The sequence below is a fragment of the Rhinolophus sinicus genome, linkage group LG09 (genome assembly GCF_036562045.2).
Source record: "Rhinolophus sinicus isolate RSC01 linkage group LG09, ASM3656204v1, whole genome shotgun sequence".
NCBI lineage: Eukaryota > Metazoa > Chordata > Mammalia > Chiroptera > Rhinolophidae > Rhinolophus > Rhinolophus sinicus.
Window position 1 is genome coordinate 21,830,798 of NC_133758.1, and position 16,648 is coordinate 21,847,445.

General features: G+C 45.6%; 1 protein-coding gene across 9 annotated transcripts in view; it reads left to right on the forward strand.

Annotated features, from left to right (window-relative positions):
* LOXHD1 (lipoxygenase homology PLAT domains 1) overlaps positions 1-16,648 on the forward strand; it is a 141,317-nt gene that overhangs the window by 54,241 nt on the left and 70,428 nt on the right. For all 9 annotated transcript variants that reach the window (XM_074340025.1, XM_074340029.1, XM_074340028.1 and 6 more), the window contains exons 13-15: positions 8,858-9,012; positions 10,480-10,640; positions 15,943-16,019. In XM_074340025.1, coding sequence (XP_074196126.1) covers positions 8,858-9,012; positions 10,480-10,640; positions 15,943-16,019 — 393 coding nt within the window. The remainder of the gene's footprint in view (positions 1-8,857; positions 9,013-10,479; positions 10,641-15,942; positions 16,020-16,648) is intronic.

Below are 16,648 nucleotides of genomic sequence, written 5' to 3' on the forward strand. Positions count from 1 at the left end.
TGAAACGATTTGAACAGATTTAAATACTCAAACACATAGACACCCCAAACAGCAAATATCTAAAAGGAGATCAGCCAGTCTGTTAGTCTAATTAGGCAATACTCATAGTTAACACTGTTTTTTTATTCTTCTTCATTTTTATTTAAAATATATGGCTATGGAATATTTGTGTTCAAAGGTCCTTAAAAATAGCCTGATGCAGATAAAGAAACTGATTCTCAGAGACAGAGTTAGACCAAGAACCAGGTCTCCTGCCTCTGGGATCAGTGATGATACTCTGCCTTTTCACATTCAGTAATATCTTCTTGGAAACAAGGCAGCCATCTCCCTGTAAACATGAGGAATAACATGATTCTGCCCCACATTGGGGCTTTATATAATATGTAGCCCACCAAGGCAAAAATACATCTGTCTTACCTTATCTGTCCTCCTTGTGTACGACAATTGAGCCCACAGATATAAACAACTGGTGAGGAGGTTTTCTAAGCCCTTCTAACCACCCTCATGATTTCAGCTCCTCACTCTCCATTTCCACAGTTTCCTGGTGCTGTCATTATGGACTACCTGTTTGTGGGGTTGCTCCTCTGATTTTGCAGCTGACAGTTTCCACGAATTCTCTCTGGTCTGCTAAGTCAGGGATCCTCAAATGCAGCGTGCCTCATCACCGAAGGGCTTATTGTAACACCGATCGCTGGGCCCCACCCGCGGAGTTTCTGATTCAGTGGGTCTGAGGCAGGACCCAGGAATTTGTTCGTCTAACAAGTTTCTAGGTGGTGCCAGTGCTGTGAGGGAGGAACCACTGTGCTCAGAGGACTTGATCACTTGTCTAGCTGAGCTTCAGCTTCCAAAAGCTTGGTGCTGTTGCCTACTCTCGCCCCTCTGTTAGCCTTATTGGTGAAACCATTTTTGTTTGGTTAAAACTTTAAAAGAACCTGTATACTGTCAATGTAGTAAGTTGGTTTTGTTTTGTTTTTTCAGAGAGAAATCTACCATTTTGACTTAGAATGCCCAGAATATTCTTTACCTCTGCCTCCTCCTTACCTTGACCGAAGCATGACTTCCCTACTCGCAAACCCTCTTTTCCCTCCTCATAAACTGTGGGGCCAGCGGGAGGGGGCATTCTCCTGACTCCCTCTGTTCTTTCAGACTTGAGGCTCACCTCGGCTCACCATGTTTTTTCTGCCCCAGCTCAGTTCCATCTTCTATTGGCCTCTGGTCAATTTCTTCTTTTGCTGAAGGTGTCCCTTGGTCATTTTCTAGACTCCCAATGCCGGCCGTTGTTTTAGAGCAGTGTATTAATCTGCCTAGGCTGCCATAACAATATACCACAGACTAGGGGCCTTAAGCAGCAGACATTTATTTCCTCACAGTCTGGAGGCTGGAAGTCCAAGATCAAGGTGGGTTTCTTCTGAGACCTCTCTCCTTGCCTTGCAAATGGTGACTTTCTCCCTGTGTCCTCACACAGTCTTTCCTCTGTGTGCCCCTGGTGTCTCTCTGTCTTCTTTTAAAGGTATCAGTCCTATTGGATTAGAGCCCACTCATATCACCTCATTTTACTTTAATTACTCTTTACAGGCCCTACCTTCCAAATACGGTCACGTTCTGCGGTACAGGGGGTTAGGACTTCCACATGTAAATTTGGAGTGGGACGCAAACACAATTCAGTCCATAACAGGTAGTATTTCCCAAAGAGTGGTCAAAGGCCCACCTGTATCAAAATTACCTAGAGTGCTTGTTAAAATGCAGATTCCTGGGCCCAACTCCAGATATACTGATTCGACTCTGAGGACTATTCTTGGCAATCTGTAATTCTATCAAGCATCCCAAGTAAGTTTTATGCGTGTCAAAGCTTCAGAGCCTTTGTCCCGCTGTTTTCATTCACATCCTGGTCCTTTCCCACTGTGTTCACCTCCACCCCACTCCCACTGAACCAGCCACTCCCCAGTACCTCACTCGGGATCACCCCACAAAGCTTCTTCTGCTCTGCACTCCATGCCTCTGCTTCTGACCCAAGCTCTTGCCCTCCCAGCCTTCTCATGACCTTGGTGACACTCCACCCCACCCTTGAACTCCTTCCAGCTCCTTCCTCCCCACATTGCTCCTGGGCTGTCAGGGGATGGCCCACTCGTGGGTGTGTGAAGGATGGATTTTAAGGGCAAAACTATAAACAGTCTTCCCAGGAAGAGAAAAAGAAGTCCCGAAGGGGCAGGGATCCAGCAGACTAGAGAGGAGAAGATAACTTCCAGAAATATTTTGAAGATGGACCTGGCAGGACGTGGTGGAAATGTCACAGCAGCGAGATAAACTTCCTGCCCAGCAAGTTGGGAGAAACTTTGCAGATGAAGTGACATCTGAGCTAGGTTTTTGTTGGGTAGGGATTTGACAGATAAGGAGAGATCATGGTGGGAAAGGTGGGGAAGAAGAGCATTTCTATAGGTTACACATGTAAACATGTTGTAACCTTTGAAACAGTGTACAAGGTGTGGGGTTAGCTAGCTGTTGTTTTTCAATTCTGCGATACTATTAAAAAACCATTTCGATGGGGGAAAAAAAACTCTAGTGAATAGCATTGGATGACAGAGCTGTGTGTCCTTGCTATAAAGTCAGGTTAATGCCTTTTAGGGGTCCTTAGCAGTACTTTGGAGCCCACACCAACTTGGCTTTCTTTCTCTCAACGGTTCTTTCTCTTATGCTTGGAACACACCGTTGCCCTCACTCACCTCTACAGGATCTCAAATCTCCTTTGTTGGTCTGGGTGCTTCTTCGTAACAGTCAATAGAGCTGGTGGCAACAACATCCCACTTCCCCAGCTGATGCCGGGGTATAATGAATACTGTGCAGGACTTTCTGATAACCCCCAAAGTGGAGTCTTGGAGTCATGTAAAAATGAGTCGACACCAATTTAAAACCAATGCTCTAAATTTGAAATTGTGTGTTCCTAGTTTACTTAAAAAATAAGGGCCAGTCAAACAAGCAATTAATGCCACGTAGAAAGCCAAGAAGCTCTGAACTGATAAACGCAGATTGGGAGACGTGGACAAAACCTGCACTGGTTCACAATTTATTTCCACCTTGCCTTTCCCTTTGGAGCCACGTGAGAGAGTAAAATCAATGAGATCAGCATTCTACCCTGCACACCCAGCAAAAGTGATTACATAGCAGTGATGAGTGGGCCAGAGGCCGTCGGACGCCAGGGCCGAAAGTCAGAGCTTCTGTTAATCAGGCTGAGCTGTAGTTTTTAAATTAAAGTACAAGAGGCTCTGATACTTACCCATCTGTTTAAAGTCTTTCCCTGCAGATGGCTAACAATATAATTATTTTTACTTGTCCACAGACTTTTTGCCAGGAAGGAACTTGGGACCTCAGTGGTTGGTGGGATGGGAGGGACCCCCTAGAGAGGATCAGAACCCCTGAGAACTTCCAACCAGATGAATCTTAGAGCTCCTGAACAAAGAGGGCTGGAATTCCCAGGCAAAGGGGTTTCTAAATTCCCTCATCAATTTGCTTCTGGGAATTACCTAATAGCTACAGTTACAAAGACCAAAGTGACTTTCATCAAAACCAAGAAAGAAACGAGGCTGGTGTTCTAGCCTCCCTATTGTGTTTCCATTTTCACTCCAGTTAATTCTATTCATTCCTTTTACTGTCATTCTTTGCTTTTCCTTTTAACAAGTGCTTTTGCTACTGACACTCTTATCTTCATGGACCCACATATTTAGTGGTCATATTTACTTCCCGCTGTCTTTATATCTCCAAAATAAAAGTGTGTATATTACTGAAAAGAAATCATTTGTGCATTGAATTAAACTTCCTAGAAATTTGTGTCATTCCTGACATACTTTATCCTCATTTTCAATGGACTACCAAAATGAATAGTATGTCTATTTTTAAAAACTACAGCTTTATTGGGATATAATTCATGTACCATGCAGTTCAGTCATTTAAAGTATACAATTCAGTGGCTTTTAGTATATTGATAAAAAAAAATGCATCTATCACCACTATCAAATTCTAGAACATTTCATCACCCCCTCCCCCCAGGAAAACACCATTCCCATCAGCAGTCACACCTATTCCTGCTCCTCAGTTTCTGACAACCGATAATCTACTTTTTGTCTCTGTAGATTTGCCTATTCTGGACATTTCATATAAATAGAATCATATAATATGTGGCCTTTTGTGTCTAGTTTCTTTCACGTGGCATGTTTTCAAGGTCCATCCACACTGTAGCATGTTTCAGTTCTTCTTTTCATTGCGGAATAATGTTTCATTGTATGGATAGACCACCCTCAACTGCTGATGGACATTTGGGCTATTTCCACTTTTGTCTATGATGAATGATGCTTCTATGAACATTCATATACAAGTGTTTGTTTGGACATATGTTTTCAACTCTCTTAGGTATGTACCTATGAATGGAATTGCTGGTTATATGGTAGCTCTTTGTTTAACTTTTTGAGGAACTACCATACTATTTTTCAAAACAGCTGCATCAATTTGCATTCCCATCAGTAATGTGTGAGAATTCCAATTTCTCCTCATCTTGGCCACCACTTGTTATTCTTTTTATTATTTCTTTTCAGGATTCTCTTGGCTATTCTAGGTCCCTTGCAATTCCACGTGTATTTTAGAATCAGCGTGTCAATTTCTACAAAGAAGTCAGCTAGGATTCTGATAGAGATTGCATTTTATCTGTAGATCAGTTTGGGAGGTATTGTCATCTTAACAATGTTAAGTCTCCTGATCCATGAACTTGGGATGCTTTTCCATTTATGTAAATCATCATCAATTTCTTTCAACAACTCTTTAGCTTTCACAGCCTAAGTTTTTCATTTGTTTTTTTAATTGAGGTATAACTAACATATATTATATTAGTTTCAGTAATGTTTTGATATTGTATATAATAATCACCACAATAAGTCTAGCTAACATCCATCACCTCACATAGTTACAGAATTTTTTTCTTTTGATAAGACATAAGATTTACTTCCTTAGCAATTTTCAAATATATTATATGGTATTATTAACTATAGTTGTCATGCTGTACATTGCATCCCCATGGCTTACTAGTTTTTCACTTGTTTTCTTAAATGTATTCATAAGTACCTTATTCCTTTTGATGCTATTTTGAATGGAAATGTTTCCTTAATTTTATTTTCAGATTGTTCATTGCAAGAGAATAGAAATACAATTGATTTTGGTATATTGATCTTGTACTCTACAACTTTACTGAACTGATTTATTAATTCTAATATTTTATAGTGGGTTCCTTATGATTTTCTATATAGAAAATCACATCATCCATGAATAAAGATAGCTTTATTTCTTTTCCAATCTGGGTGCCTAATTGCCTGGGCTCGAACCTCCAGTACCATGTCGAATAGAAGTGGTGGGAGCAGGTATCCTCGTCTTGTTACTGATCTTAGGGGGAAAGCATCCAATCTTTCACCATTAAGTATTATGTTAACTGTGGGTTTTTCATCAATAACTATTATGAGCTGATGAAGTTCCCTTTTATTCCTAGCTCATTGACTTTTTTTTTCTTTAAATCGTGAAAGTGATTTTGTCAAATATTTTTTTCTGAAACTATTGGATGATCATGTGCTTTTTGCTTACTATATTGATATGGTATATTACATTAATTGATTTTCAGAAGTTAAACCGAGTTGTACCCCTGAGATAAATCCTCCTTTGTCATGGTTGTAATTCTTTTTATGTTGCTGGATTTGGTTTGCTAGTGTTTAGTTGAGGATTGTTGCATCCCTAGTCATAAGATATACCTGTCTGTAGTTTCCTTGTGATATAGTTATCTAGTTTTGGTAGCAGGGTAATGCTAGCCTCATAAAATGGGTTGAGAAATATTCCCCTTTGGTTTTTTCTTTTGAAGAATTTGAGAAGAATTGGTATTAATTTTTCTTTGAATGCTTGGTAGAATTCAGTGGTAAAGACACCTATGCCTGGGCTTTTCTTCATGGGTAGTTTTTTGATTCCTGATTTAATCTTTGCACTTGTTTTAAGTCTATTCAGATTATCTATTTCTTCTTGAGGCAGTTCTGGTGGCCATCCTTTTCCTTTCAACTTGTATATTTGAATCTTAAGTGTGTCTCTTCTGTTAATATATAGCAGATAGTTAGATTCATTATCCATTCTGCCAATCTCTATGTAATAAAGAGTCTGACTTCTTTTTGATGTATGACTGCTGACAGCTTTCAAACTACACCACTCCCCTCCTCTTTTCTGCCTCATATCTGGGCAATTTGATGAGAAAGCCTGGGTGTTCCCTCCCTTAGCGCTAGTGGAAAGTTCAAGCCACACATGTCTTTTTTTTGGTGTGTTGAGTAGATACCGTCTAGAACACCATTTTAAGTCCTTTGTTTCATATACACAACCCCCCCACACACACACACACACACACACTCGTATATATGTATATTTGAGTTATTTTCTTAATAGTTGCCCAAGAAATTATAATTAATACCTTAATTCACAACAATCTAATTCAGATTAATGCCAACTAATTTCAATAACGTACAGCTTTGCTCCAATACAAATTTGTCCCCTTCCCCTTCTTTTGTACTATATTGTTCTACAAATTACATCTTTCTACATTGTAAACCTACCAAGGCAGTTTTATATTTATTGCTTTATGCAGTTGTCTTTCATATAAGATATAAGAAGACAAGAGTTACAAACAAAATTACATGTATACTGCCTACATATTTACGTATCTCGTTACTTTTCCTGGCGCTCTTTATTTGTTGGGGTGAATTCAAGTTACTCTCTAATGTCTAAGGTGAAAGACTCCCTTTAACATTTCTTGTAGAGTAGGTCTGCTACTGATGAGTTCTTTCAGTTTTTGTTTATCTGAGAATTCCTTAACATCTCCTTCATTTTTTTAGATTGACATTTTTAGAGCAGTCTTAGGTTCAGAGTAAAATCCCCCCTAGTTCACTGGCTGCTCCATGGGCTGCTGCTTCTCATCTGCGTTGCTAGCTTCCCCTGGGGTTGACCTTTAATGCTATTGTCCCCCTACAATCCTTCTCTACTTTCTCTCTATAGAGGTTCTAACCTGGTTCCATGGCTTTCCATGGAATCTCTATGTTTGTGTTGACCAAAGTCATGTCCATCCTGACCCTCTGGATACATATTCAACTGGCATTTTGACCTCTCTTGATGAACATTGAATAAACATGTCAAATGTATAATGAGTTAAACAGAACCATTGAGCTCTATCTCCAAACCCGTTTCCCCTCAGGCATCTCTACTTCTTATTGACAACATTACCTAGTTGCCCAAGCCAAAAACTTAGGCGTCACCCCTGAGTCCTCTCGTTCTCTCAATTACCTATCCAATCTATCACCAAGTACTGTTGGTTCTACCTCAAAACTAAGTCTCTAATCTACTGGCTTCTCGCCACATACACTATACCACCTGTCCTAGGCACCCTCCTCTCTTTTCTAGGCCACTGTACTTATTCCACTAATGGGCCTCTCTGATTCACTTCTTCTTCCCCTATAATCAATTCTCCGCGTGGTAGCCAGAATGCTCTTTAAAACATGGATCAGATCAAGTTACTTTCTTGCTTAAAGCCCTCTAATGGCTTCCTGTTGCATTAAAAGCCAAAACAAAAACAACAGAAGCCACGCTTCTTACTTCGACCTGTTACGTATCACGCGTCCGGCCCCTGTCCACCTCTGGGCCTCTTCTCATTCCCCTGCCACCCCCTCTACTCCAGCCACACTGGCCTTGTCTCTGCTCCTGGAACACACGTTGCTCATCCCCACATTGGGGTCTGCACTTAGCAGCACTCTCTTCTCTCAGCGTTTCCTGTGCTGACTCCTAGCATTGTCATTTTAGCTCACACGTTATTTCCTTGCAGCAAGCTTGTCTGCACTCTAAGTCATCTTCACCCCCTCGCCACACTCCTCCCCCTTCCATCACACTCTGCAGCATCACTCCATTGTGTTATCCTTGTTCAGGTATAACTCAGAAATTTTCCTGTTCATAATTTTTTATCATTTTACTATTCAACTCTCCTCGCCATGCTTCCTTCCTGTCCTTTCTTTTTTCCATCTTCCTTTCCCATGGAAGCTCCATGGACGCTGGAGTCTGCTGTCCTTGTGCTTATAATGGTGCTTCCTACCTACTAGGCTTCAGTAAACAGATGTGGGGCAAATGCATGAATGAATGAATGAGGGAATGGATGAATGAATGAATTTCACTTTCCAGCTTATTTTAAGTGAGAGGTAAGGCTGTGATGTGCAGAGATGGAGGTCTGCCTCCTTCACTGTACATTTTCGACATGGGAAGAGACTGCTACCCATCCCATAGCTGCTGCATTTTGTGCCTTTTTCTCTGCTCCTCTTCCTGGCATGTCCTTAGTACTGGAGAGTTCAGAAGATACGGGAAGATTCAGTTCTGATTCACAAAGAATCAGAGACCCATATGCCAAATGCCAAAATGTTTGAATTACACTTGTGGTCCCCAAACACTGCTAACTCCATCTGAATCTCCTGGGGGAGCTTGTAAACAATGCAGTTTTAGGGGTCCCACCTCTGAAAACTAAGATTTGTGAAATCTGGAGTGGGGCTCCGGAATCTGAATTTGTGTTTCCCAGCAGATTCTGATGATGGACTAGAATTGGGAACCTCTGATCTAACTGGGAAAAGGGATTTGCAGGTTTGCAGGGACTTGACTGGTGTGAAATAGGATTTGGACAGCTGGGTGAAAGAGCAAGGTCAGCCCAGGTGAGAGCTGGCGGGAGAGGAAGAGTCAGTGCTCAGACGTGGGGAGCAGCAAGGCCAGTGCTGGGGAGCAGGGGCTGTCAGCCAGTGGTGTTCCTCTCTCTGCCTGCCAGTGGCCCGGTACCGTGTGACTCTGTGCACTGGGGAATTCGAAGGTGCAGGAACAGATGCCAACGTCTATCTCTGCCTTTATGGTGACGCGGGGGACACCGGGGAACGGCTGCTATTCAACTGCAGGAATACCGACAACATGTTTCAGAAAGGCAATGTAAGTTGCACCGGTGCACCACCCCTACCCCGACTGCCACCCCACCCGCTCACTGCCCCAGTCCCACTCCCTGGTCTTCCCTGCTCTGTGGAGCTGACAACCATTACTGAGCCATCAGAGAGGCTTACTCTGGGTGAGGGGAACGGGGACCTAACATTCATGACACCCACTAGGCTCCTAGGACGAGCCAGCTGGGAGCTGGAGAGCCACTCTAGGGGCGTCTTGGTCCCTTCCCCACCCCTGAGCTTTGAGAAGAGGGCAGAACAGGAGGACGTTAGGGAGACAGGAGCAGCACCTTTCTTCCCTCAGGGGTGGGCAGGCAGGAAAGGAAGCTGGGTGCCTCACCTACAGGCTAGTGGAAAGCTGGGACATCTGAGGGCCAACGTGGGAACTTTGCGTCCCGCACTAGGCACGACCCCTGGGAGCACCTTTTTGGTTTCCTTTCTGAAAGAGAAACCAGGAAAGACACCAAACATGGGGGTGGAAGAACTTGATTCTGCTCTCAGCCTCATAACTAATGTACTGGTGTTTCCTCTGTCTCCCAACAATCAAATGGGTTTACTGAGAGGCCATGGAAAGCAATGAGGGCAGGAAGATCTGGGGGCAAACCCAGCCTGGGCCAATCATTCCATTTCCCCCAGCCTCAGTTTCCTCATTTCTAAAATGTGGGAAGGGACGCCTGCCTGTGGCTGGCTGTTTTGAGGATTCGGGACAGCAGATGCACTTCCTTGCCTGTGGACCTGGCGCAGAGCACACACTAGGTGTACAGTAAAGAGTCCTTGTTGCAACAATGGGAGGCTCACGGTTGCTGTCCCCGTGAAGGGGAGATGCAGACTGTCGCCACATAAGCCTCTCTCCTTTCGTTCCTCGGTGGCTCTTTCCTTGGCAAGAGCAGGGCAAGGCCTGGAATGTGGGTGTAGCTCTCTGTCCATCCTTTTTCTCTCTCTTCCTTCTACAGCTTCTGACTCCTTTGTCCTTCAACCTTACCCTGTGTGTTCCTGTCCCCGGAGGCCCCAGGTGTGCTCATGGAGCCTTGGCACCTCTTTAGCTCCTACTGCATTCGGCTGCCTCTTTGGCAGGCAAAACTTGTGAAATTAGCAAGACCCCTGGTCGCCCCAATCAAGTCTAATGACTTCCCTTCTCTAAAGGGACCGGTATCCTCCTAGCAGGGAGCCTGAAGAGATTAGAAAAGGAATTCCATCATAATCAATGGTTAGTGCTTGCCAACAGCTTAACGTGTTCGCCCGCCAGGGGCATCAATCTTTTAGAAGGAGATCTGAGGGAATAGCCGTTGTTTGTTCAAAAGCTAGAGATCTCAATTGTTGGGAACTTGACATCGAATGAGAGAGACTCCAGTGGGAGAAACTGGGGCTCTGGCTTTGCTGATTTCTAGGTCCGTGTCTCCATTGGGTGTTTGGGACCCAGGGGAGCCACTTCCAACTGGACTTGCTGTCTTCCCCTCTAAAGGTTGACGAGTTCACCATTGAGTCTGTCACCCTGCGGAAGGTGAGGCGGGTGAGAGTCAGGCACGATGGTAAAGGCGGGAATAGCGGCTGGTTCCTCGAGCGGGTGCTGGTGAGAGAGGAGGGCCAGCCTGAGGATGACAACGTGGAGTTCCCATGTCTCAGGTACGCGAGTCCTGCTTGCTTTTCATTTTCTCCAGCTTAGGGTATGGGTCCTAGTGTGGGGAAGAGCCAGTTCTATGACCAGGACCAGGGAGCCAATTAGTGGCTTAAGGATATCGGTGCAACGAAGAGGCGGTGGTGTTTACACCTCCTCCCCACTCCACACGTAAACGTATACATGGTTGGGTGCCCCAGTGTGTGGCTACTGTGTCCATTAATGTTCCAAAATGTCAGAAGTTTTTAATAATAAAATACGACAATTCCGGAATTTCGCTGAGAATTACTTCAGAGAGTTAGCTACGAGCTGCATCAAATTTTTGCATCAAGGGTCGTTTTTTCGAATTTGGATAATAGCCTTCCAAGCACAACTTTTCCTGGTTAATATCTGTTTAAGATAGCTTCCTTTGTTTTCATTTCCTTTCCCCAGCTTACTAGTGAGGTAAAGTTTCTTTTCTCTTTTTTCTCAAACGTTTGGATTTCTTTCACAGCCAGTTTGGGCTCCCATTGACTTCTAGAAGTTCTTGAAAGACACATTTTTAAAACAAGGGACAGCATGAGTGTTTTTGTGCTGCAAGTTGGCCTTTCACATTAATCTGTGGCAACATCTGGGAGATGTACCCAGTATGCTTAATTTGAGGCTTAGGACCGGCTGGTCTCTGCAAATTCCAGGTCCAGGCTGAGTCCTGCACCTGTGGACAAGGGCTGCGTGCCCACGCCCACTTCCTTAGGGCTGGCCCAGGTTTCGTGATGGTGGCTGCACGAAGTACAGCCCTCTTTGAAGTGGGTGGGGCAAGCTGCCCAACAGCCCAGCCATGAATGCATGATTCTTTCTCTGTCCACACACACATATGCCTTCACGTGCACACACACATGCACACAGACACACCTTTGCTACAGCTGGATTGCTTACTATCCCATGAGCCCAGGACGAGTTTCCCAGCCATGGAGGGCCACTGCGATGACCCCACGGGACAATAATTGTGAAACTTTTGTGTCCATGACAAAGGTCTGTAACAGTCTTCAAAGTGTAGTCACTATTCTAGTATTACAAGGGATTTCATTAAAAAGATAAGTAATGACAGAGGCAGTTCCAAATCAGTGGCACTAAAAGACAGAAAGAGGCTCAGAGCAAGGGTTAAGCAGATCAAGGAAGGCTTCCAGGAAGAGGTGGAACTGGACCTGGGCCTGGAAGGAAGATCAGAGTATCCATGGATGGAGAAGAGAAGGCTGGGTGGGTCATTCAGGCTGAAGAAGAGACATGGGGCTGAAGAGGTTGGCAAGGGGTATCCTGACACATGGAGAAGAAACAAGAAGAAGGATGGGGTGGAACGGCTCAGGTCTCTCTTCAAATCGATCACTGTCTCACTTGCCCCCTAGTGAACGTGGATGCTGGATGGAACAGCCATCATTGTTTTATTCCCATCCACTCAAAAAGTACTTATTAAACACTTACTATGCACTTGCTTCCTATTCTCCTGAAGTTTATAGCCTGAAACATAAACTAAACTAACCTAAACAATAAGGAAATGAATTAGCAAAGCAGTAATTGCAAATTCTTGAGGAATGGGATAAAGGAAGTGCCCGATGGTGGCAGAGGCTGATGGGATGTGGCCGCACTGAAACAGGCTGGGTTAGAGAGGGAGATGGTGGGGAAGGTCTGTTTGCAGAGGGGACATCTAGGCTGACTTCCTGAGGGATGGAGAGTGTCAAGGAAAGAGCTTGAGGGTTCTAGAATTTCAGTCAGAACGAAGCACAAAGGAGAAGGCCCCCAGGTGGGGTCAGAGGTGGGCAGAGGCCCATGTCAGGCAGGGCTTGGTGGGGCCCTTCCATTTTAGGAGGTTCCTCTGCTTTCTGGGTAGAGGACAGGCTGTAGGGTGTCCAGTGAGGAAACAGGGAGACTGGTAGGAGACATTGAGGGGTCTATGCGTATTGGTTTACGAGGGCTGCAGTAACAACATACCACAAATTGATTGGTTTAAACAACGGAGTTAGTGTCTCACACTTCTGGAAGCCAGACGTCCAAAATCCACGTGTCGGCCTGGCCGCGCTCTCTTGGAAGGAGCTCTGAGCAGGTTCTGCTCACGCCTCTCTCCCAGCCTCTGGTCGCTGCAGGTTCTCCTTGGCTCGTAGGTGGCTATCGTCTCCCTGTGTCTCTTCACAGTGTCTTCCCTCTGTACACATCTGTGTCTGTGTCCAAGTTTCTCCTTTCTGTAAGGACACCAGTCATGTTAGATCATCCCCTCCCCCCATTTTACCTTGATTACCTCTGTAAAGATACTATTTCCAAATAAGTTCACATTCTGAGGTACTGGGGGTTAAGACGTTAATGTGTTTTTGGGAGGAGAGGGAACACATTTCAACCCATAACATGGCAGCTTGGCCCGTGGTGGTGGCAGTGAGGTGGGGAGAAGGGGCTACAGCAAAGATGGATCCTGGAGGTAGAGTTCATTGGACCAGCCAGTGAGAGAGAGAGAGGGAGAGAGAGAGAGATTGGAGGATCCAGGTCTCTGCCCTTGGTAAGTGGGTAGGTGTCAGGCTCTCTGCTGAAATGGGGAGCCTGAGGTGGGGACGGCCTGAATTCTGGAGGTCTAGTTGGGGCGTGTTACATTGGAGATGGCTGTGAGTTGAGTAGGCAGAGTCGGCCTTGAAAAATCAATTCAAGAAATGAGAGCTTAGAGGTGAAATTTTAAGGCAGGGAAATGGACGGGATCCTTTAGGAAGAGCATGGATAAAGAAAATAGTAAGGGCTAAGCACTGAGGCAGGTCAGGAAGAGGAGGGGAACCCGGAAAAGGGATGAGGAAGAAGTTGTAGTGTCCACATGCATGGTGCAGAGGGAGCTGGGGCCCAGGAGTCTCGCTGCCTACTTGCTGTGTGACTTTGGGAAAATCTCTTAACTTCTCTGGTTTTCTGTGCATTCCCGACCAGCATGATGATGACGGTGAGGGTGAAATGGGGTTCCACTTTGAAAGGAGCCAAGTCTGCTGAAGGTGGTGCCTAAGGCCAATGAGGCTGACTGCAGGAGAAGAGGAGAGCTGAGGCCCCAAACTCCCAGAACTCACCCCGCCCCCAAACACTTCATGCAAATTTTAGAAAATAGATTCTGACATCATGCTGAGGCATGTGGTGATGGCATTTGCTGACTCAGGACCCAGGAGAACTTTGAAGAGCCTGGAGGTAGAGCCCGAGCTCACACACTGCTTCTTTTTCACCTGAACTATTATTTTAATTCCCTGGGAGAAAGGGACAAACCAGGCCTATTTTTCAAAATGTCTCTGCCAGGATCAGGGAGTGATGAGCATTTTAGCTATGACAGGTGTGTGTGTGTGTGTGTGTGTGTGTGTGTACATACATGTGCATACTTGCATGTTCTTGCGAGTCCAGGGAAAGAATCATAAAACCACCAGCAAACTGCCTCAGCCGTTTAGCAACATCTCACTCTGAAACTGGGCTGAAGAGTTTGAAGCTGAAAGAAAAGGCTATATTTGGAAATATCTATTAATATCCTTCAAGTATTTAGGTGGAAACTGAAATGACAAGTCATGGTTTCCTTTTACTGCTGGGGAGGGCCTGGGGACAGATAGGTGATGGAAAGAATGAAAAGAGAGCAGGTAAGATTTTCCTATGGCTGTGGGCTGGCTGATTTTCCATCCTTCCTGTCTCTGGGAATGTGTGGCCAGGGCTGCTTCTCAACCTTTTCCTCTGTAGTCTCCATGGCTGTGGGAGATGCCAGGACAGACAGAGGGGGAGGCTCCTACCGGGTTGACTTGAGGGGCTCTAGCCCGCAGTTCCCTGCTCCCAAATATGTCTTCCTTCCCCTTTGGTGCTGTCATCAATGCCTGGAATTCCCTGATTGTGTCTTCATGTTTGGGAATAGCAAATGTCCTTTTGTGTTCAGGGTTCACAGCACCCAAGCCCATGGGAAGTGTAACAACTTAGTTGTCAGCACCACCTTTTCATGCTAGCTAACAGCCAGCTGACAGCAAGATCCCATCAGAATGTAAGATCATGTTCTTGGGGAAGGAGGAAGGGAGGGACGGAGAGAAGGGATGGGGAGACCACTGTGCTGCCTGCTTTGACCCCGGGGTGGGGGCAGTATATTGGCTGAGAGAACTGCCAGTAGGCAGCCTGAGCTCCATGTATGAGGGCTGGAGAGGAGGCAGTGCCTGGGCTTCCTCTGATAGTCCTGTGGCCCGGGAATTGCCCCCCTCTCAGGAGTATAACATGGGTGGATTATACATGGGTGTTGCAAAGACAAGCAACAAGGCGTCGAAAAATACAGATACTTTGGTCAAGATGCAAGTGTCTTGGTTTCCCCGTTGCCCCGGAGAACACCAAAAGTGTCTCTTCTGCTGCCATTACCTTCTATCAGAGACCATCTGGAGTACTGGGGCCGAGGCGACCTGTGCTTGTATGATTGTCTGATTTCTCAGTCTGGGTCTCTGTGCTCAGTGGAACAGGGCTCTTCAAGTGAATTCGTCTTTGCTAGTAGATGACCAGCCGAGAGCTGGTTCCACAGCCCACTGCGACGGATTGACGAGTGACAGCTACCCACCTACAGCTCTCCAAGGTCCACACCAGCTTCTCCTTGCTGGCAAATCTCACTCGTCCTTAAGAACTCAGATCGAAGCCCGTCCACCACGAGCCTTTCCTATTTCTCTGCATTCCTGCCGCACCTACGCTGATCCATCTGCCATCTTTGTCTTGGTCTTCAATGCCTCGGCCAGTCTTTCCTGTCTTCTAACCAGACTGGGGTCCTCTAAGGGCTGGGCTGTGTCTTGTTCATCCTAGTTCCTCTCCTCTGCCTCTCCCCACCCCAGAGCCTTTAGCACGGTACCACTCGCAAGGTAGCTCTTAGAAATAAAAGGTGGTTGTTTCTGTTGGTCATGGTGACATGGCTCTTCATGGCTTTTCGGACAAACTTGTTTACCATGACTGCCAAAGCCCCACAGCAAAGGACCCTTCCACCGTTCCATCCTTACCTGCCATCTCTGCCCTTCGCTCACTGCACTCCCTCCACACTGGCCTGCAGGCTACTTATCCCAGCCTCTGTTGTTCCCTCTGGAGGGCCCCTCCCTCTTCTCCTGGTTAATTCCTTGTCACCCTCCTAGTTTCAGCCAAATATCACCTCCTCAGGGCAATCCTCCCTCTGCCGTATGGGTTGGGATCCCCTGTTCTGAGCTCTACAGAACGGTTTCCTTTGCTGAGTTCAAAGCGCTGGCCTCCCTAGTGACTGCACAAATTGTGTGCTGGTTGGTTGTCTGCCTGCCCCACTCAACTTGCTAATAGCCTGTCATTTGCCCCCAGGTGGCTGGATAAGAACAAGGATGACGGGCAGGTGGTCCGGGAGTTGCTGCCCAGCTACAGCAATGCGACACTCAAGAGTAAGTTGTCCTGGTGACCAGGTGATGGGGGTTCCCTTGGCAAGACAGGCACCCTCCCTGGGCTACACAGAAGCAAACTCTTAGAGAAACCATGTGCTTTTCACTTCATTCCGCAGAGGCACCACTGGGGAGCAGGGAGAGGAAGAGGATTTGAGGGAAACCTCTTGTTTGTCTGCTCTGCACACACAGACTCTGTGGCCTTGGGTGTGGGGCCCTGAAAGCATATGGACCTCTACTGATAAGAGTAACAAAAGCAATAATACTAGCTAAAAGGGATTCTCTGTTTCCTAGATGATGCAGACCTTTCCGAGTGATAAAATGCAGTAACATTAGCATGGTGTCCTAGTTAAGAGCAGGGAGCTCAAGGTTCACAGTAGGACTTCACTCCTAGCTGGCTGTTGGCCAACTGTTGACATCTTGAGCCCCATACATAGGCATCTGAGGCTCAGAGTCCTCATTTAAAAAGCTGAGATCAAAATTCTTAGCAATAAGACTGTGTATATGATGTACTAAACACTATTTGTAAAGGTCCATGCTCCATTTGCCCCAGTTTCCTTGTCCATCAAATGAAAAATTGGACAAGGTGTTTGCTGGCTTCAAATCCTTTGTCTCTTATCTTTTGGTATTGC